Source organism: Neovison vison, chromosome 7, assembly GCF_020171115.1.
Source record: "Neovison vison isolate M4711 chromosome 7, ASM_NN_V1, whole genome shotgun sequence".
Taxonomy (NCBI): Eukaryota; Metazoa; Chordata; class Mammalia; order Carnivora; family Mustelidae; genus Neogale; species Neogale vison.
The window spans coordinates 49,208,010-49,229,515 of NC_058097.1; the positions used below are offsets into that span (position 1 = coordinate 49,208,010).

Here is a 21,506-nt window from a genome sequence, read left to right on the forward strand (position 1 = left end):
GTATCTGTCCAGCACAGAACTCGCTTGGGGAAAGGCGAACCCATCTACGGAAGCCTCCACCGAGTTTCTAGCAAAAATGGGTTTGAAGAGACTTTTGGACAAAGCAGAAGCTCTGGGCGCACAGAGATGGTGGTCACTGGGAAATAAAAGCGTCGGAACGAGCCAGTTAGGCTTGGGGGCAAGTAATGGGGGGAAAAGGCCACGGCAAGTCATAAAAGGTAGTGCCCAGGGCGAAAGCTGACCCGAGGACGCAGGCGGATCTTTCCGTGGGTCCAGAGAGGAAGACAGGCTTTGAAGACCAAAGGCCAGAAATAGGGAAGATTGGAGGGAAAGGCCTATGCATGTGAAATTGCCAACTATTTTCCAGTTAGTGTATCAACCCATTCCACCATCCATGTATGAGAGCCACTCTCCATGTCCTATTATAAGAGGAATAGGAAAAAGACCAACTAATTTTTTAAATAGCTCAATAACAAACCACTTATTTTTTAAAATTGCAAATATCCGATTTTTTAAAGTGCATCTAATATTCAAATAAGTGCAAAATGAACAGGAAGCAAAAATATGTTAAACCTTAATATTCATAAAGGCTGAACGATGAATAACATTCAGAGTGGTGAGGCCATGCAATAAAGACACTCTTGTAATAAGTCTTATTTTTCTCATCTGCATAGGTAAATTGTCCACCACACATGGCTTTGAGTGAACTGAGATGTTACTATCTTGCTTATCATAGTTGGAAGTTTAAAATGCACACGTTTAATATTAGGTATTTGATGTGTTTAGTCAGGATTCAGACTAGAGCATATCAACCAATAAAATGTTTCTGGAGTACAATCCTGCAATTATCCAACTTAAAACTTTTCATTTCTTTGAGCCAGCAATTAATTTCAGGGATTCAGTAAAAATTTATTTTTTTGAGAAAATGTACAAGATTATGGCACCAATTTTGACAATTTTAAGGAAATAACAAATACAAATTTGTTATGCAAATATACTTCTCTTCCATCTCTATATGCACTTTGGGATAGCATTCCTTCCTAGTGACTCTGACCAGTGTTTCCAATAGGACAAATAACAGGATAGAACTAGACTTGCTCCGTGAGGTATAGTCTGTCTATCTCTTGGAGCTCTTCTAACACATTAGAATAGAGCCCAGGCTAGCCTGTTGCAGCATGAGAGCCTGTGAAAGACCCCATCAATTCCATCGGAGGCTTAGAGGTGTTTAAAAAAAAAAAAAAGCCATCTCATTCATACAGGCTCTGTCGAAACAGCCCTACGAGACAATCCAACCCTAGACCCACACAAAAGAATTAGTAAATGTTTGTCTTTAGACATTAACTTTTAGGAAAGTAATTTTCTAATGCAAAAGTAACTAATACCAATATGAATGTGCCTTAGTAGGTAATTCATTAAATAAATCACAAATGAACATGCAGACATAGAAAGAATGAAGGACACGGTAAGTTTGGTGCAGCCACTATGGAAAACCGTATGGAGTTTCCTCAAAAAATTAAAAATAAAACCACCGTATGATTCAATAATTCTGCTTAAACGTACCCAAAGGAAATGAAATCACTATCTCAAAAAGACAGTTGTTCTCCCATGCTCATTGCAGCATTATTTACAATACCCATGGCATCAAAAAACTGTGTCCTATACAAATGAATGGGGCTTGATCCCATGACCCATGAGATCATGACCTGAGCCAAACCAAGAGTCAGATGCTTAACTGACAGCATCTGGGTCCCCAGAAGAAGACTTTCTTTATAATATTTTCTTCTTCCTAACTTACTTTAAGAATATAGTATATAACACATATACAAACTATGCGTTAATGGACTGTTCATGTTATCGGTAAGGCTTCCAGTCAACAGCAGGCTATTAGTAGTTACCTTAAGTGCACTGAACACCAAGTATTTCACACACTGCCTGTGAGAATATAAAACAGCACAGCCACACTGGAAGAGAGTAGTTTCTCTTAAGGCTATACACAACTTACCATACATCCCAACAATCATACACCTGAATTTATTGTAGCGGAACGAAAATTTATGCTCACACAAAACCGTGTATGCGGATTTCATACCATCTTTACAACAGCTGAAACCAGGAGATCTCTTCCAAGAATGAAGTGATAAACAAACTGGTCATCTAGTATGTTTATTACTCATTAATAAAAATAAAACAACCATCCATTAACTCATGTAAGTCTTCAGAGCAATTTGCCAAATGACAAAAACATGAAAAGTTTACATATGTTCTACTAATAAAAATTATAAATTTGTATATAGTCAATAATGTAATAACTTTTATGAAAAATATAAAATTATGTCAATAAATATAACTTATAAAATATTTTAAATCCAGTTGTAAAAATGATTTTTGTAACATAAAATTATACAACTATATTGATGGAGAACAGAAGTGGTTGTGAGAGGTAGGTTTGGATAAAGGGTATAAGCATAAAAAGGTTCAATGAGGGAATCTGTATTGGTTATAGTTTTACATGATGGTTGTGGTAGTAGTTACATGAATCTATATATGTAATAAAACTTCTTAGAATTAAAACATTAAAAAAAAAACATGAAAATCTAATGAAATCCAAACAAGGTTAAGGGCTTAGCTAACAGTATACTACCAAGTCATTTTCCTGGATTCAATAATAAGACGTGGCTTACGTAAATGTTTTTACTGGGAGACGTGAGGTAAAGGATACTATGGAACTCTCTGGACTATTTTGCAAATTCTTATAAGTTAAAATTATTTCAAATTAAACATTTTACAAAAATAACTCGGAAGGTGGTTTTATAAAATATTTGGTCATATTTATAAACTTAGTTAAGCAAGTACAAATACTTGTTATTTTATAAATGTAAAACATTATTTCCTTTTAAACTACTTCAGTTTGCTATATTTACAATTAAGTTTAGAGCCCAAGAGAGGTAAAAACAAATCATATAATACAGATAGTCCTAGAATACGCCATAGGACACTCTGCAATATATATAACAATAAATATTCATCAGTAATGAGGAAAGAGATGACTTTTTGAAACTATGAAATTACTGAAAAGGCCACCAAAAAAGGGTTTCAAAGTATCATCTGAAAATGTACATCAGGTGAATTATCTGATGTATAATGAGGTCAGACTTGAAATTTAAAACATTTAAAAGGTCAGACTTAACATTTAAAACATTAAAAACATTTAAAAGCACTCCGACATTTATCACTTTCACAGGACGTCATTCCTTCATGAGTTCTGGTATTTGACTAGAGGTGCTCCACATTTAGCATGCTCATGAAGTTTTCATTTCTATATGATTTCCTGACAAAATGAGGCCAACTGTGTCACTGACATCCTGCTATATATATACTGTCCTCCAGTGTGGACTCTGACCCTCAGTGAGGTCTTCTTTCTCGGTGAAAGCTTTCCCATGATTATCACACAATTTTTTAAATTGTATTTCTATGAACAATAAGCTCACTGATGCTTTATGATGATCCCTGATAATAAAATCTACCTTCCCCCTGAAGGCCCTCCTATTCTCTGTCTACACATAATTTGCCTCAGTGTATACTTTTCAGAATATAATGAAGTTAAAAGTTTTGCCCAAGGTATTGCCACATTGAATGTATCAAGAGTTTTCTCAACATGTTTTCACTGACAGAAAATATGAGGTAAGGATCATTGAAGGCACAACAAATTCACCGTAGCCACCAGATTTACCTCCTGGACAAGTTCTTTAATCTCCTCAGGGCACATATCCAAAAACTGGCAGTACCATGGTTACATTCCAATCTGCTGGAAACACTGATGTTTAATGAAGTCTTGGTTGCCAAAGAAGGCATTTTCATAATCATCACATTCATAGGGCTTCGGGAGTTCACTCATAAGTAATGAGCTGTGATTCTGTATTAAAAGGATTTCCAACTTGACTGAATCTACCCATTTCTCTTGTGTGCATTTTCTTATGTTTAACAAGGTTTGACAAGTGGGAGAAGGCTTTCTCACAATCGCTGCATCCATAGGGTCTCTCTCCTGTATGAGTTCTTTGATGGACGTTAAGTACTGACTTTGTGGTGAAGGCTTTTCCACATTCACGGCACTCATAGGGTTTCTCTCCTGTGTGAATTCTCTGATGAGTAATGAGACCGTATTTGTGAGAATAGGATTTTCCACACTCAGTACACACAAAGGGAGTCTTGCCGGTATGACACCGCTCATGTTGTATGAGGCATATCTTCTGGCTGAAGGCTTTCCCACACTCACTGCATTCGTAGGGTTTCTCTCCCGTGTGAGTTCGCTGATGTATAATGAGGGTGCGCTTTGTAGTGAAGCCTTTTCCACATTCATTACATAAGTAAGATTTCTCTCCTGTGTGAGTTCGCTGATGTATAATGAGGGTGCGCTTGGTGGTGAAGCCTTTTCCACATTCGCTGCACATGTAAGATTTTTCCCCAGTATGAGATCGCTGATGTACGATAAGGTTACTCTTCACTGTGAAACCTTTTCCACATTCATTGCATATATAAGGTTTCTCTCCAGTATGAGTTCGCTGATGGACAACAAGATAGCGCTTCATGGTGAAGCCTTTTCCACATTCAGTACATATATAGGGTTTCTCCCCCGTATGAGTTCGCTGATGCACGATGAGATTGCTCTTCACCGTGAAGCCTTTTCCACATTCACTGCACACATAAGGTTTTTCTCCACTGTGAGTTCGCTGATGTGCAATCAGATAGCGCTTCATGGTGAAGCCTTTTCCACACTCACTGCATGTGTAGGCTTTCTCTGCCGTTTGGGTTTGCTGAGGCAAAGTGAGACTGCTCTTCCCGTTAGAGCCTTTTCTGTATTCACTGATGATACAGACTTTGTCTTGTGTATGAGTTTTTGGATGTTTAGCAAACATGACATTTCTGAAGACGAGTTTTCCACGTGGATCACACCCATGGGGTTTCTCTCCTCTACAACCGCTCTCATGGTAAATGAGTGGAGAAGTCCTGATGCAGGCTTTCCCACCTTCGATGCATGCATGGGGTTTCTCTATTCTAGGAGTCCTCTGATGCTTAAAGTCTTGGAATTCAGTGCTGCTATGTTTTGTGCTTTCAGGGAATTCAATTCCAGAATACAAATGTTCATGATTACCGGGCAGAAAAGATTTCTCTTCTCCATTAAACTCAACAGCCTTTCTTATTTCACATCTTCTCTTCTCGTTCACTAAACTTAAACTCGAGTTCAAAGCTTTTCTACATAAGTCAAACACGTGATTTTGCGTTATGGCAAAATGTATTTTGCTCGGATGAACAGTATGTCTAAATGCACTCTGCTCCCCGTACTGTTGTGCGCTCTTCAGAAACCTCCGGTTTTGAGAGAGCTCTGGCAGGTGACTATCAAACTCCCCGAATCCTAGGAAAACAAGACAGTAACAGATTCTCATGAGGACAGTATGGAATAAAAGTGTTTTAAAGATGCTGTGGTGGGGGTGGCTCTTTATTTTTGACAATTTTAAAAGAAAATTATAAAGATTAAGATGAAATAAATATCAGATCCAAGAAGAGATAAGGAGCATATTCAGAGCTAAATGCCCACAAAAGATAAAGAGTTCTCATCTGGGGAAAGGAATATGTGGGGGAGCTGATTAGGTATCCTCAGACACCTGTGACACCTTGTGTTAAAGACTAGAAGATCACTTCACCACTCCCCTTCACGGTACTCACTCACCCAGATGGGTTCTATCCCGGATTTCATCCTCTGTTATCGATGGTTCACCTCTGCTTTCCAGCTTGGACAATGCATGTGGTTTGGTAGCCTGACCCCCTGTTCATGAGAAATGACAAAAGACTTAGATGCAGTGACTTGGGATAAAGTAGGTTGAGACGGGAAAACATTACATTTTATTGACAAAACAATTTCTCATATGCAAAGTAAAAGCTCTCTTTCAGGATAGAAAAGATTATACTCTCTGTTTAGAGAGAGGGGACTCTTCTGAAGACCATAATGTAATGACTGCAAAGCTATCTTTGAGGGATAGAGGAAAAGCCAGTGACTGAGCACATCTAAATGACACAGAAAGCTGTCCTCACCCACTGACACCAGGTTGCTGTAGTTCTCCAACATCACGTCCCGATACAGGTCCTTCTGAGTGGGGCCCAGGAGCTGCCACTCCTCCCAGGTGAAGTCCACGGCCACATCCTCCAGTGTCAGTGATTCCTGTAATAACACGCTCCTGTTTAATATGATGTGAATTACTTTTGTTAACATGGAAGAAGCATGAGGAAGGCTATTCTAATCACCATATAGCCTCAACTATATATAGTTTTTTTCTTTTTGGGTGGCTCAGTAGGTTAAGCCGCTGCCTTCGGCTCAGGTCATGATCTCAGGGTCCTGGGATCAAGTCCCGCATCAGGCTCTCTGCTCAGCAGGGAGCCTGCTTCCTCCTCTCTCTCTGCCTATCTCTTGGCCGACTTGTGATCTCTCTCTGTCAAATAAATAAACAAAATCTTTAAAAAAAAAAAAAAAAAGAAAAAGAAAAAGAAATTTCAGGAGACCCAAGTGGCATAAACTCTTGAATCCCTCAAGAAACTGGCCTGCCTTCCCCACAGAGTCAGTGCACATCATGCAGCTTTTCATGTCTCTCTGGTTATGATGTCTTTTAGAGATATCAGACTCAAAGTGACCGCTACTGTAACCCACAGGATGCACCAGTCACACCCGTGTTCTAACAGTAGTCCTTCAGAATGACCCCTGTGAGTAAAATATTCCTGATTTCACTTTGCCCTGCCTTTGAATTTAGAGTCTAAGCTAATTTCTCCCCAGAATCCAATAATCCCAATTTATACTAAAAGGTTGAACTGATTTTTCTCAAGTCACCAGAAACCTGTGAAAAACATACGAAAAACGTAACAAACGAAAATCACCTGGGCCTTCGTCATTTTCTTCGGTGCTCACTGAACAGTAACATGGATTCTTCTGTCTTTCATCTCTCCTGCATCTGCCACGAAGTTCTTAGAGTCAGAAAGCTCGGTGTCTGCTTGAAGTTGTCCCTAGGAGCAATGATATCCAAGTCCAAGCACCTCTTCTTTCTTCCTTCATTCCTTCATATGATCACTCTTGCTCTTGGGGACCTGAGACCTGTGGCTGAAAAGCAAACTGATTTTGAGTGTCCACTTCCTCTGGGCCTACGTGTGATCACTGCTGCTACACACTTACCTTAAAGGACCTCGATATTTCCAACTATGCCTCTATTTGGTGCCCCCGAGGCTTTTACACTCTAGGGCAGTAAAGTAGGGTCCTAAATGAGTGAGAGGTGTGCCTCTCCTTTGTGAAGTAGAAGCCGCATGGCTATTAAAGGGGAGGTGGGAAAGCAAAAGCAATAAAGCACGATGCCTCAGAGGCTGGTAGATTATGAATAACAACCACTTAGAACATATGGAAGGTTCCGAAGATCTGGACATTGTGTCTTTAAAAAGCATGCGTGCTCATGCCCTGCTTTGAAAGTCTTTATATGCCCCATGGGTACACACACTTCAGTGTGAAGACTGGTGTACCAAGCAAATCACAGCCTGTCTTATCCCACTTTGTGCGCAAAATGATTAACCTTGCCCAACAAAGGCTTGGCTTTTGCCCTTAGTTTCTAGGAGGAAACTTCTAAGTCCTTGGGAGCAGAGACACCATGATAAGAGTGTCTCTGCTCACCTGGGAGGCTTGGGCCATGCAGGGCAGTCTATTCTAATAAAATGATTTATGGGGAAGGCCCATGGACCATGTGGTATCAGCCGGGCCTCTGGAGGGGCTGGAGGAGACTAAGGTCAGCCACACAAGCAGTCAGTCGTAAGTGCTCACTAACTCCAATAAAAACTCTGATGCCAAGGCTTGTGTGAGTTTTCTCTGGTGGGCATAATGATAGCAAAGGTAAATGAGGAACCTATAAATTATTAATCTATATACACCTAATGGCAGAATCACAAAATACAAATAAAAACTGACAAAATTAAAGAGAGAAATAGAAAATTCAATAATAATAGTTGAAAGCTTCAAAATTCCACTGTCAATAATTAAAACAAAACAAAACAAAACAAAACAAAAAAACAGAAAACCAGGGGCACCTGGGTGGCTCAGTGGGTTGTGTCTGCCTTTGGCTCAGGTCAAGATTTCAGGGTCCTGGGATCGAGCCCCACCTCGGGCTTCCTACTCAGCAGAGAATCTGCTTCTCTCTCTCTCCTTCTGTGCTCTCTTTCTCTCACTCTCACTCTAGTCTCACACTCAATCTCAAATAAATATTTTTAAAAACCTAAAAAGAAAAAAAAACAGAAAACCAGCAGAGATATTTAAAACTTGAACACCATAATCAACTGACAATTATTTGATGCCATACTCAATAGCAACAAAATATATATTCTCTTCAAAGGTACAAAAAACATTCTCCAGGAAAGATCATAATTTAAGATACAAAACAAATGTCAATAAATTTACAATATATTTTCCAACCAGAACAGAACTGAATTAGATATCTGCTTCAGAATGAAATTCAGAAATACACAAACATTTGGAAATTAACTAGTATACTTCTGAGTAATCATGAATTAAAAATAAATATTAATTAGATGAAATGGACAAATGCCTGGAAAGAGACAAATAAAACGGACAGAAGAATAGTTCTAAAAAAAAGCCAAATAGACACAAAACAAGAAATTGAATTAGTAATTAAAAACTGTTTCCTGGGGCACCAGCATGGCTCAGTTGGTTAAGCAATCAACCCTTGATCTCCAATCAGGACTTGATCTCAGGGACCAAGCCACACTTTGGGCTCCATGCTGGGCACAGAGCCTACTTAAAAACAACTACCTCACAAATTAATGCTTATGCCCAGATGTATTCCTTCTCTGGTGTCACTATTATCAAAATACCAAAGCCAGACAAAGGCACCACAGGAGAGGAAAATTACAGACTAATCTCTTTCATGAAATACATGAAAAATCATTAACATATTACCAAAACAATAAGCAAAATAAGAGAAAGACAAATACAGTGCGATTTCCTTCATATGTGGAATCTAAGAAAACAAAATGGATGAACACATGGTGGGGGGAAGAACAAAGGAAAACAAATCATGAGAGCCTCTTAACTACAGAGAGAAAACAAGTTGATGGAGGAAGGTGAGTAGGGGATGGGATAGACGGGTGATGGTATCAAGGAGGGCACTTGTTATGATAAGCACTGGTGTATATGTAAAGGATGAATCGTTGAACTCCACTCCCAAAACCGATATTGAACTGCTATGTCAATAAACAAGAATTTAAAGGAAAGAAACACATATTAGCAAAAAAAAAAAAAAAAAATCTAGGATAATATAAATAGGAATTACAGACAGTGACTACGGGGGATTTAGCCCAGGAATGCCAGTTTGATTGGCTGGGTGGCTCAGTGAGTTAAGTGTCCAACAATTAATTTCAGCTCAGGCTGTGATCTCAGAGTCGAGTGATCAAGTCCTGCATGGGGCTCCAGGCTGGGTGTGGAGCCCACTTAAGACTCTCTCTCCCTCTTCCTTTGTCCTCCTCCAACCCCTCGCATACTTAAGTGCCCGCTGTGTCTCAAAAAAAAAGATAGATGATAAATTTCAATGTAACGGCTAGAAATGTAAGCTATCTTAAGAGAATGAGAAGCTACAGACTAGATAAAATATTTGCAAAAGACATATCTGATAAAGGACTGTTACCCAAAATATACAAAGAACTCCTAAAACTCAACGATAAGAAAAGACAACCCAGTTTTAAAAATGGGCAAAAGCCCCAAACGGACATCTTACCAAGGAAGATACAAGGATAGCAAATAAGCATATGAAAGGCTGCTCAACATCATAATTAAAGAATTACAAATTAAAACAACTCTGAGATACCATTACACACTTGTTAGAACAGCCAAAATTCAAAACACCAATAACACCAAATGCTGGCAAGGATATGGAGCAAAAGGAACTCTCATTTATTGCTATTGGGAATGCAAAATGATACAACCACTTTAGAAAATAGTTTGGCAGCTTTTTTTTTTTTTTTAAGATTTTATTTATTTATTCAGCCCCACTACTTGAACTACCACTAACACCCAGTGGGTCACTCGGGACCTCAGCTATTGTCATGAAACTCATCGTGCCCCATTTCTATCACTTCCAACATAAAGTCAGGTTCTGAATCCCCAATTTACCGTACATCCTGGTTGCTGACCTCGAGCCATGTGATGAACCCACATGGCAATTTTCTCTTAGAGAAGGCCAACCCTGCACCTCCTAGAAAATGTTCTGAATGGAGTACAAGTCCATCAGGACTACAGTGTGAATGGTGGTACACAGCCTGCATGGTAGCAGTCAGTAATTCTAACATGGGTTGACCATCCCCACCAGACTCACAAAACCTTATTCTGTCCCCATGGAACTTGTGGTCTGCCCTCAGAAAATACCCCAGGAAACTAACCTTTAATCTGAATGCTCCCTTCACCCTCTGGTCCAAATCTTGTCCAACCACAATGGTATGAAAGTAGAAATCAGTCACAAAAAGAAAGTGGGACAGTCAAAAATATGTGGAGATTTAACAACATGCTAGGAAACAACCGAGGGCCAAAGAAGAAATCAAAAGAAATTTTAAAAGTACCTTGAGACAAATGAAAAAGAGAACCTGTGAAAAGTTATGGGATGCAGCAAAAATGTCTCTAAGGGAGAAGTTCATAGAAATTCAGGCCCTCGTCAATCCACTTGAAAGCTCTCTAATAAACAACCTAATTTTACATGGGAAAGAAGTGGGGGGGGGGCAAGCAAAGCCCCAAATCAGTAAATATAAGGAAATAACAAAATGGAATGTGGAAATAAATCCAATGGAAACTAAAAAGACAAAAGATCAATGAAAATACAAGCTGCCTTTCTTGGAAAGATAAAAAACTGACAAACTTTTGCTAGACTGGCGAAGAAAGAGAGAGGACTCAAATACAATCAGGAAAGAAAGATAATTGGTCCCTGTCTCACAACAAAATCCTAGAGGAGAACACAGGCAACAACCTCTAACATTGGCCATAGCAACTTCTTACTAGACATGTCTCTGGAAACAAGGGAAACAAAAGCAAAAATGAACTTGGGACTTCGTCAAGATAAAAAGCTTCTACCCAGCAAAGGAAACAACTAAAAAAACTAAAAAGCAACCTATGTAATGGGAGAAGATATTTGCAAATGACATATCTGATAAAGGGTTAGTGTCGAAAAATCTATAAAGAACTTACCAAACTCAACACCAAAACAAACAAACAACAACAACAAAAAAAACCCCAACTAAATAATCCACTTAAGAAATGGGCAAAAGACACAAATAGCCATTTTTCCAAAGAAGACCTACAAATGACTAGCAGACACATGAAAAGATGCTCAACAGCACTCATCATCAGGGAAATACAAATCAAAAACACAATGACATATTACCTCACAACTTTTTAGAAGGACGAAAATTAACAACACAGGTAACCACACATGTTGGCAAGGAAGCAAAGAAAGGGGAACTCTCTTACACTGTTGGTGGGAATGAAAGCTGGTGTAGCCCCTCGGGAAAATAGTTTGGACGTCCCTCAAAAAGTTAAAAATAGAACCACCCTACAATCTAACAATTGCACTACTAGGTATTTACCCAAAGGAGACAAAAATACTGATTTGAAGGGACACATGCACCCCAATGTTAACAGTAGTGGTATCAAAAATAGCCAAATAATGGGAAAAGCCCAAATGTCCATCAACTGATGAGTGGATAAAAATGTGGTATACACACACACACACACACACACATACACAATGGAGTATTACTCAGCCATCAAAAAGAAATGAAATCTTGCATTTTGCAACGACATGGATGGAGCTAGAGTATGTTACGCTAAGTGAAACAAGTCAAAGAAAGACAAATGCCATAGGGTTTCACTCACATGTAATTTAAGAAACAAAAAAAATGAACATAGGGGAAGGGGGGGAAAAAGAGAGGGAGACAAACCACAAGAGACCCTTTTAACTATAGAGAACAAACTGAGGGTTGATGGGGAGAGGGGGAGATGGGCTCAATGAGTGACGGGCATTAAGGAGAGCACTTGTTGTAATGAGTACTAGATATTAATATGTAAGTGACGAATCACTAAATTCTACTCCTGAAACCAATATTACACTATATGTTAACGACCCAGAATCTAAATAAAAACTTGAAACAAAAAAGATAAATAAGCAAATAAAATGATGATTTTTTTAAAAAAGGTGAAAATGATTAAAAAAAGGTGAAATACTCAGGGAAAAAGATTACCAAAAATTTAAAACACCTTTTGAAAACTGTATCAGAGGGGGCGCCTGGGTGCCTCAGTGGGTTAAAGCCTCTGCCTTCAGTTCAGGTCATGATCCCTGGGATCGATCCCCGCATCAGGCTTTCTGCTCAGAAGGGACCCTGCTTTCTCTTCTCTCTCTGCCTGCCTCTCTGACTACTTGTGATCTCTGTCTGTCAGATAAATAAATAAGATCTTTAAAAAAAGAAGAAGAAAAGAAAACTGTATCAGAGAAATTGTGACAACTTAAATAAATGGAAAGATACACTTTGTCCATGTCAGAAAATGGTCCATTTTTTTTAAATGAACTGAACAGACTATTCTCCAGAACTGGTCTAGAGTCACAAATCTCAATCATAATCCCAGGAGGCTTAGCAGAGTAGCGCAGCGGAAGCGTGCTGGGCCCATAATCCCAGGAGGCTTTTCTGTATAAACTGACAACCTGATTCTTAAATTCACATACAAATGCAAAAGGTCTAGAATAGCTAAAACAACTGTAAAAAAGAACAGGATTGGGTGCATGGGTGGCTCAGTTGATTTACCAACTCTTGTTTCCAGCTCAGATTGTGAACTCCGAGTCCTAGGATCACATCCGGTGTCATGCTCCACACTAAGCTTGGAGTCTGCTTCAGATACGCATACTCCCTCTCCCTTTGCCCCTCCCCCTACTCTCTAAAATAAATAAGACTTTATTGGTGAGTCTGTACCACCTGACTACAAGAATTTTTATCAAAACTACAGTAATCTAGACAGGGTAATATCCGTGTCAGAACAGATGAATGAATAGAATAGAGTACAGAATAAGACCCACACATATATAGTCAACTGACATTTTACAAAGGTGCAAAGGCAGTACAGTGGAGAAAGGACAAGCTTTCAACAAATGTTGATGGAACAAGTAGACATGCTATACAAAAAAAAAAAAAAAAAAAGAACTTGGATCCATACATCGGATCATATATCTTGCTCAAAATAAAAAAAAAGTGAAAAACCTGAAAAAAAAAAAAAAAACAGAACACCCTAAACCTTTGAGAAGAAAAAATTGGAGAAAATCCTCTGCTCTTGCAGTAAAGCAGATTTCTTAGGCACATCAAAAGAATAATTCATTAAGAAAAGTTCATGTGTTGGACTTCATAAAAACTAAATCCTTCTGCTCTCCAAAACACACTGTTAAGAGAATGTTGGAAGGCAAGTCAAAGACTAGGAGAAAATCTTTGCAAAACATATAACTGGTAAAGGAAAAGTCTTGTATCCAGAATATAGAATGAATTCTCAAAAATTAACAAGAAAAGACAACACAGAAGTGTAAAAGACTTGAACAAGTACTTCACCAAGGAAGATATCTGAATGCCAAATAAGCATATGAGAAGATGTTTAACTAACATCATTAGTCATTATTAGGTAAATACAAATTAAAACCACAAGGTAAAAAATAATAATAATAAAAATAAATAAAACCACAAGGTACTGCTCCATACACATCAGAATACCTAAAATCAAAAAGAATGCCAGTGTCAGCAAAAACATGGAGACACTGAACAATTATCCACTTCTCTTGGGAATACAAAGTATAGCCATCTAGGGAAACAGTTTAGCCATTTCTAAAGAAGTTAAACATACACCTACCCTATGATTTAGCCATTCAACTCCTAGAGATTTACCCAAGAGAAAGAAAAAGATATAAACATAGACTTGAACATGAGTGTTCATAGAAACTTTATTTGTAAGAGCTAAAAATTGGAAAAACAATCGCCCATTAACAGGTGAATTAATAAACTGCACAGAATGAACTGATAAAGCAACATGGAGGGGCGCCTGGGTGGCTCAGTGGGTTAAAGCCTCTGCCTTCGGCTTAGGTCATGATCCCAGGGTCCTGGGATCGAGCCCCGCATCAGGCTCTCTACTCAGCAGGGATCCTGCTTCCTCCTCTCTCTCTGCCTGCTTCTCTGCCTACTTGTGATCTCTGTCTATCAAATAAATAAATAAAATCTTAAAAAAAAAAAAAAAGCAACATGGAACACGAAGCAACAAAAAGTAAAAGAAAGGAACTACTGATACACACAAGAATGTTATCTTGAAATATGAATGCTGAGTGAATCAAATCCTAATAAAAATGAGTACATCCGGTAGGAGTCCATTTCAATAAAACTTAAGAAAATACAAACTAGCCTGTAGTGATGAGAAATAGATCAGTGGTTGCTTGGAGAAAGATGAGAGGGATGGATTAAAAAGGGGCATAAAGGGGCGCCTGGGTGACTCAGTGGGTTAAAGCCTCTGCCTTCGGCTCAGGTCATGATCCTGGGGTCCTGGGATCAAGCCCCGTATCGGGCTCTCTGCTGCTTCCTCCTCTTTCTGCCTGCCTCTCTGTCTACTTGTGATCTCTGCCTGTCAAATAAATAAGATCTTTTAAAAGGGGGGGGGCACAAAGAAAATTCGGTGGTGAAGGGTATGTTCATGAGTTTCATGGTGGCGACACTTTCATGAGTATATATGTCAAATTTACCACTTACCGACTTCTACCGACCTCAAGAAATCACTTTGAAAAAGGGAAAATAAAAATCACTTTGAAAAAGGGGAAAAGCCAGTGATAATTATAATGTAGACCAAAATATAATGCTAATGAAAAAAAGGCAACAAGAAAAGACTACATATATGATTCTGTTTATATGAAATGCCTAGAAACTGCAAATTAATAGACTCTAGAAGGTAATCGGTGGTGTGTGGCTGAGGGTAGGAGTGTACAGAGGACTAAGAAAACTTTTCTGGGTGACAGAAATGTTTTAAAGTTGGATTGTCTTGAAACAGTTGCACAACTCGAGAAACTCAGTTAAAATCACTGAAATGTAGGCGTGCCTGGGTGGCTCACTGGGTTAAGCGTCTGCCTTTGGCTCAGGTCTTGATGCTGGGGTCCTGGGACTGAGTCGCACATAGGGCTCCCTGCTCAGAGGGGAGCCTGCTTCTCCCTGTGCCTGCAGCTACCCCTGATTGTACTGACAAATAAATAAATAAAATCCTAAAAAAAAAAAACTCACCAAAATGTAAATACTTATGCCTCATGAATTTTATGGTATGTAAATTAAACCTCAGTAAAACTACTAAAATTATAATTGAATACTTTTGAATATAGTTATTATATAACTATAGTTATTATATTAATGTTTCACTCAGACACCATGGCATTGGCTCACCAACCGTGTTGATACTCACTGCAGTGATTAAGAATGTATAAATATCATCTCCTACACAAATATGTTGAGGATGAGCAATTACATGATACAATTAATTTTTCTTTGTGTTTATACAGATGATCCTAAATGTAGGGGGGTGGAAATAAGGTTTTCACTATGAAACAGAAGATAGGGTAAAAGAGACGCTTTTACTTAGAATGACTCTAAAAGGAAATATCCAAAAGTGCAGTGAACTTGAAGGCAAGAAAAACAAAAGCTACATCTTTAATAGTCAATATATCACAGGCTCACTCCGAACCTATTTAATCTTGTGGGAATGTTAGAAGAGTGGTGATGTTGGGAGACGAACTTTTCAGTAAGGTCCACGAGGACGGACTGAAGCAGTGAACTGGGTTCGGATTAACTGGAGAAAATGCACCTTTCAGGTCTGTCTCCCGCATTCATGGTTTGATCCTGAACCTTCCGATTCTCTGGGGACCCTGGACCTCCTCAAACACTGACAGTCCCACATGGCGTCTCCAGGAGGGAGTCCTGTATCAAAGGCCCTACTAACCCACAAGCAAGCCCAAGGAGCCAACAGGGACATCTCCAAACCAGGCTTCTCTGACGCGGAAGCCGGACGAGACAGGCGTTCACGGACATACTCCCTACCCCACTTCTTAACCAGCGAGTCCCACAGAGAGATCCACATGGACCTCAAACCCTAACACAGTTGGCCGCTCGGCCGAGACTTCTTCAGACTCTTATGCACCGACTTTCCAAAGGCCCCATCACTCCCCTCAGATTCCTCAGGGACTAAATCCCAATAAAATCCCAGCCGCGATTCTTCACACACGCTCCCGTTTCACTGACCCCAAAGGCCGAGAGCTAAGCCCAGAACCCGACTCACCTGAACCCGAACCGCTACAGACGCTGCTGGCAGCAACGAAAGGCCACCCACTTCCAAAGCCATCCCTCTCCGCATCCCCTTCCTCGCGGTACCAAGGGACTCGGGTCCTCCTGGGCCGGCGCCTCCCGCGAGGACCTGGGAGCGCTACGGGATTTCGGAGCGCCGAGGACTGGCCCGGCTCTGTGACATAACGGCCACGCCCACCCCGGCCCGTCTGATGGGAGGGGGCATAGCGGCTGTGTGGGGAGATCGAAATCATGACGGGCCACTTCAGTGTTTTTACCTTCTGTTGGGAGGGATGGTCAACAGAGTTATGCTAACCGGGTAAGACTCAGAGGTTGGTGTCTACCCAAAGCCACCAGGCACATTTATCCGCCGAGAGAAGAAAGATGGCGGCGCCCTCTGTGCACTGCCGAGTGCAGTCGTTAGGCTGGAGCACCGTGGACGCGGCCATCTTAGAGGAAGGCAGGTGTCCGTACGGCTGGGATGGGCTCAGACCAAGACCGACTTGGGGAAGAAAGTTTGAAGAAGCTGGAACGTCGCTGGAGAGGCCTCGGTCATAGAGTTGATAAAACCAGTGGTCGCTTAACGTCTTAGGTTTAGGGAGAGGGCGGTTGTGTATAGACTGGATAAGGCCCTAGTCGTTCAGAAGGAAGACCGCTTTTGACGGGCGAAGCTAAGAGGGTGGGCTTCCTAAAGAAATGCTAATCCCCCCGTGGGAGCGGATACACAGCTACTACCTCCAGTAAGGAAAGGGATGAAGTGAAGGTGCAAATGTTTGTTTGCCTTACAAAAATAAATGAAGATGACCCTGGTGTATTGAATATGAAATTACGAGATAATGTAATTATTATACTTTGCATAGTGCCCAGATTTTTAAGAGCGCACACTTTAAAGTTTTTATTATTATTTAGGCATGGGAGGTTTAACCGTAGAGGATTTAGTTACTCCCTCTTTAGAAAGCAACCTGAATCAATTTACATTTTTCATTCTCTTTGATGTAGAAATTCTAACTGCAACAGTTTACTTACTAAAAAAAATTTTTTTAAGATTTTTTTTTAAAGATTGTATTTATTTATTTGACAGAGAGATTACAAGTAGGCAGAGAGGCAGGCAGAGAGAGAGGGGGGGAAGCTGAGCAGAGAGCCCGATGCAGGGCTCAATCCCAGGTCCCTAAGATCATGACCTGAGCTGAAGGCAGTGGCTTAATCCACTGAGCCACCCAGGCGCCCCTAAAGATTCTTATTTATTTATTTGACAGAGCACAAGCAGGCAGAGCGGCAGGCAGAGAGAGAGGGAGAAGCAGGATCTCCACTGAGCAGGGAGCCCGATGAGGGCCTGGATCCCAAGATGCTGGGATCATGACCAGGAGTGGCAGGCAGACACTTACCCAACTGAGCCACGCAGGTGCCCCCCAAATTTTCTTAATATTAACGACATTGGCTTTAGCAATTAAAAAGGAAAAAAATCTAAATGTACAATGATAGACAATTACTTTGGTAAATTATGAAACATCCACTAAGCCAAACAGTACATAGGAACTGAAAAGAATATACTAAAACTGTCAGTATAAATAAGGAAAGATAACTGTATTCTCAAGAAGAAAAAAACACATCTTCAGAATAATATAAATCTTATGACCCCCATTATGGGAACAAATTGTAAGCATTTGCCTGTTTACTTGTGGTTGGTTAAGTAAACATTTAGTTTGGATTACTTCTGGCTTTGTACTTAAGTGTATGTCAGAAGTTTTCACATTCCCAATTTTTGCAATTCTCCATTGTTTACATATCTTTGTGTCATAATTCCATATTACTTTATTATGAAAATGTCAATTTTAGAAGTTTTAGAGTATTTAATGATGTAGATGCTCATAATGTTATAAATATTAAAAAACTAGCCTCAGTTTTCTTTCATGAAAGAAATATACTTACATATGTTTGAAAATTTGGGGAGAATATATTATAAACACTGCTAGACTCAGGTACAATTATGGGTTATTTAAAATGTTTTCAATGGTTTATACATGTTTTCTAATTTTTAAAAAAAACTTCTTTAAAATTTTAGGGGTGCCTGGATGGCTCAGTGGGTTAAAGCCTCTGCCTTTGACTCAGGTCGTGATCCCAGGGTTCTGGGATGGAGCCCCCCATCAGACTCTCTGCTCAGCGGGGAGCCTGCTTCCCTTCTTCTCTCTGCCTGCCTCTCTGCCTACTTGTGATCTCTGTCTGTCAAATAAATAAATAAAATCTTTTAAAAACTTCTTTAAAATTTTAAGTATTGGGCGCCTGCGTGGCTCAGTCATTAAGTGCCTGTCTTCTGCTGAGTGTCCTGGGATCCAGCCACATATCTGGCTCCCTGCTCAGCGGGGAGCCTGCTTCTTCCCACTCCAGCTCCCCCGTGCTTGCGTTCCCTCTCTTGCTATCTCTCTGTGTCATAAATAAAATCTTTTAAAAAATTTTTTTTAAATAAAAAAAATTATTTAAGTAGGCTCCATGCCCAACATGGGGCTTGAACTCATGACCCTGAGATCAAGAGTCACATGTTTGACCCTGAGATCAAGAGTCACATGTTTTACCAATTGAGCCAGCCAAGCACCCCATGTTTTCTAATTTCCATACATTAAGAATTTATTGTCAGTATAATTTCTTAATTGTAAGAGTATTTTATTCTCTTCAGGAATTAAATGGGTCACCCCATTCACCTGGGATGTCAAGCTCTGAAAAGTGAGTTCAGCCTCTGGTCCAGAGAGCTCAGGGTAGCCTGGGCAGCCCATTCTGGGACCCTGCCTGATCGATTTCAGGAATGAGCTGATCTGACCTTGCCGTGGCAGGATGTGTAGCTCTACAAAAGGGTAAGAACTGGAGGGGATCAGAGGGCCTGGTTGGTAGAACACTCATATCTGATTCTTTACTGTAGAGAGTGTCTACCCGGAATTCATCCTGTTACAGTGTAGTGGTGGTAACAGGTGCACTGATCCGGGATTTAGGGCAAAGATGTTAAAATTTAAGTATAGATCACAAAGATTATTTTACAAGTACAGGATCTTGGGCCCAAGACTAGAGGTTCTGGTTTAGGAGGTCTGGGGTTTGACTTAAAAATTTGCATATTTTACAAACTTCTCAGAGAATATTGAGGCAGGAAGCCCAGAGAAAACACTTATAAACAGATCTGGAGTGTTCCCGGCTTACAAGTTTTATGCTTGCTGGTTACCCTCAGTTTACTTAGGTCTTAGTACAAATTACATCTGCTCAGAACAGCTGTCCTTGAAAACCCATACCACAGCGGTGCCTGGGTGGCTCAGTGAGTTAAGCATCTGCCTTTGGCTCAGATGGTGATCCCAGGGTTCTGGGACTGAGGCCTTTGTGTGGTTTCTGCTCAGCCTGGAGCCTGCTTCTCCCTCTGCCTGCTGCTGCCCTGCTTGTGCTGTCAAATAAATAATTGAAAAAAAAATAGCTCCTCCATTATAAGCTATGTACTTGCCTTCTTATTTCTCCATAGCACTTAACTGACATTCTATTATGTATTTATTTTACTCAGTCACCTTCACTAAAGGCCATGACTTTGCCTGTTTTGTTTATTAACATGTCCCCAGTGACAATGGTGCTTGGCACAGTGCAAATGCTTAAAAATAAAAATAAATTCCTTAAAGGAATGAGTTACTCAACACTGCCATAACACTGCCATAACACTTAAGTAGGCATGGAGCCTACTTAAACATTTTTATTTTATTTTTTTAAATATGGCAAATTTGGGGGGGTGCCACAAGTAGGATTTATAAACTAGATTGCACATCCTTTTTAAAAAAAATTTATTTGAGAGAGAGAGAACGTATGCATACACACATGTGAGTGGAGGGAAGGGGGAGGGAGAGAATCTGGAGTAGACTCCGTGCCGAGCACAGAGCCTGATGTGGGGCTTGATCCCACAACACTAAGATCATGACCGAGCCAAAACCAAGAGTCGGAGGCTTAAATGACTGAACCACCCAGGCATCCCACATGTTCTTATATCAAGGAAATAACTGGATAAAGAAGAACAAGGGAAAAAATAAATAAAAAATAAAAATAAATAAATTTTTTAAATGTATAAAAAAAAAAGAACAACAAGGGAAAAAAGGGGAGAGCAAGAGGCTTTTTTCTAGGAAAACTAAGATTTTTTTACCAGCAGACCTGCTCAAAAAGAATTGATAAAGGAGGCTCTAACAAAAAGGGAATGACAGAAGGAATGAAGAATGACACCAGGAATGAAGAAAATGAAATGAAAAAGGTAAATATATCATCAGATGTAATAAGCTATTCCCCTTTGAGTTTTTAAAGTTATGTTTGACAACTGAAAGCAAAAATGACAACTTTACCTGCTCAGTGTATGAGCAGGTTTGGGAAAGATCAGTTAAGACCACTATTATAGGGGCACCTGGGTGGCTCAGTGGGTTGGGCCTGTGCCTTCAGCTCAGGCCATTATCTCAGGGTCCTGGGATCAAGCCCTGCACGGAGCTCTCTGCTCAGCAGGGATCCTGCTTTCCCCTCTCCCTCTGCCTGCCTCTCTGCCTCCTTGTGATCTCTCTGTCAAATAAATAAAAATCTTAAAAAAAAAAAAAAGACCACCATTATATGCTACACACACCTGACAGGAAGTCTAGGATCAAATATGACTGTGCCAAGTGCAGGACAAGATACAACTGGGGCACTGATACACTGAAGGTGGGAATATAAATTAGTATAGCTACTATGGAAAAGTTTGTCAGTTTCTTATAAAGTTAAAAACACAAACTTAACATGGGCATTTATCCCAAAGAAATGAAAACTTATGTTCATACCAAACTGGATTCATAGTATCTTTATTCATAATAATGAAACACTAGAAACAACCCAAAGTCCACTAATATTGAACAAATAAACTATGGTGCATTCATAGCAAAAGAATACTACTCAGTAAGAAAAAGTAAAACTATATGCCCAACAAATTGGATGAATCTTAAGGGAAATTTGCTGTGTGAAATAGAGCCTATCCCAAAGGTCACACTGTGTCATTCCATTTTAACAGCATCCTTGAAAGGACAAGATCAGAGTGATGGAGTACTGGTCAGTGGTCCCAT

The 21,506-nt window shown here is 39.9% G+C and overlaps 1 protein-coding gene across 1 annotated transcript in view; it reads right to left on the minus strand.

Moving 5' to 3' along the window:
* Positions 1-2,350: 2,350 nt before the first annotated feature.
* Positions 2,351-21,506, minus strand: part of LOC122911747 (zinc finger protein 432-like) — a 34,964-nt gene continuing 15,808 nt past the window's right edge. Inside the window, 2 exon segments of the mRNA XM_044256744.1 lie at positions 2,351-3,890; positions 3,893-4,797. Coding sequence (XP_044112679.1) covers positions 3,727-3,890; positions 3,893-4,797 — 1,069 coding nt within the window. The 3' untranslated portion in view covers positions 2,351-3,726.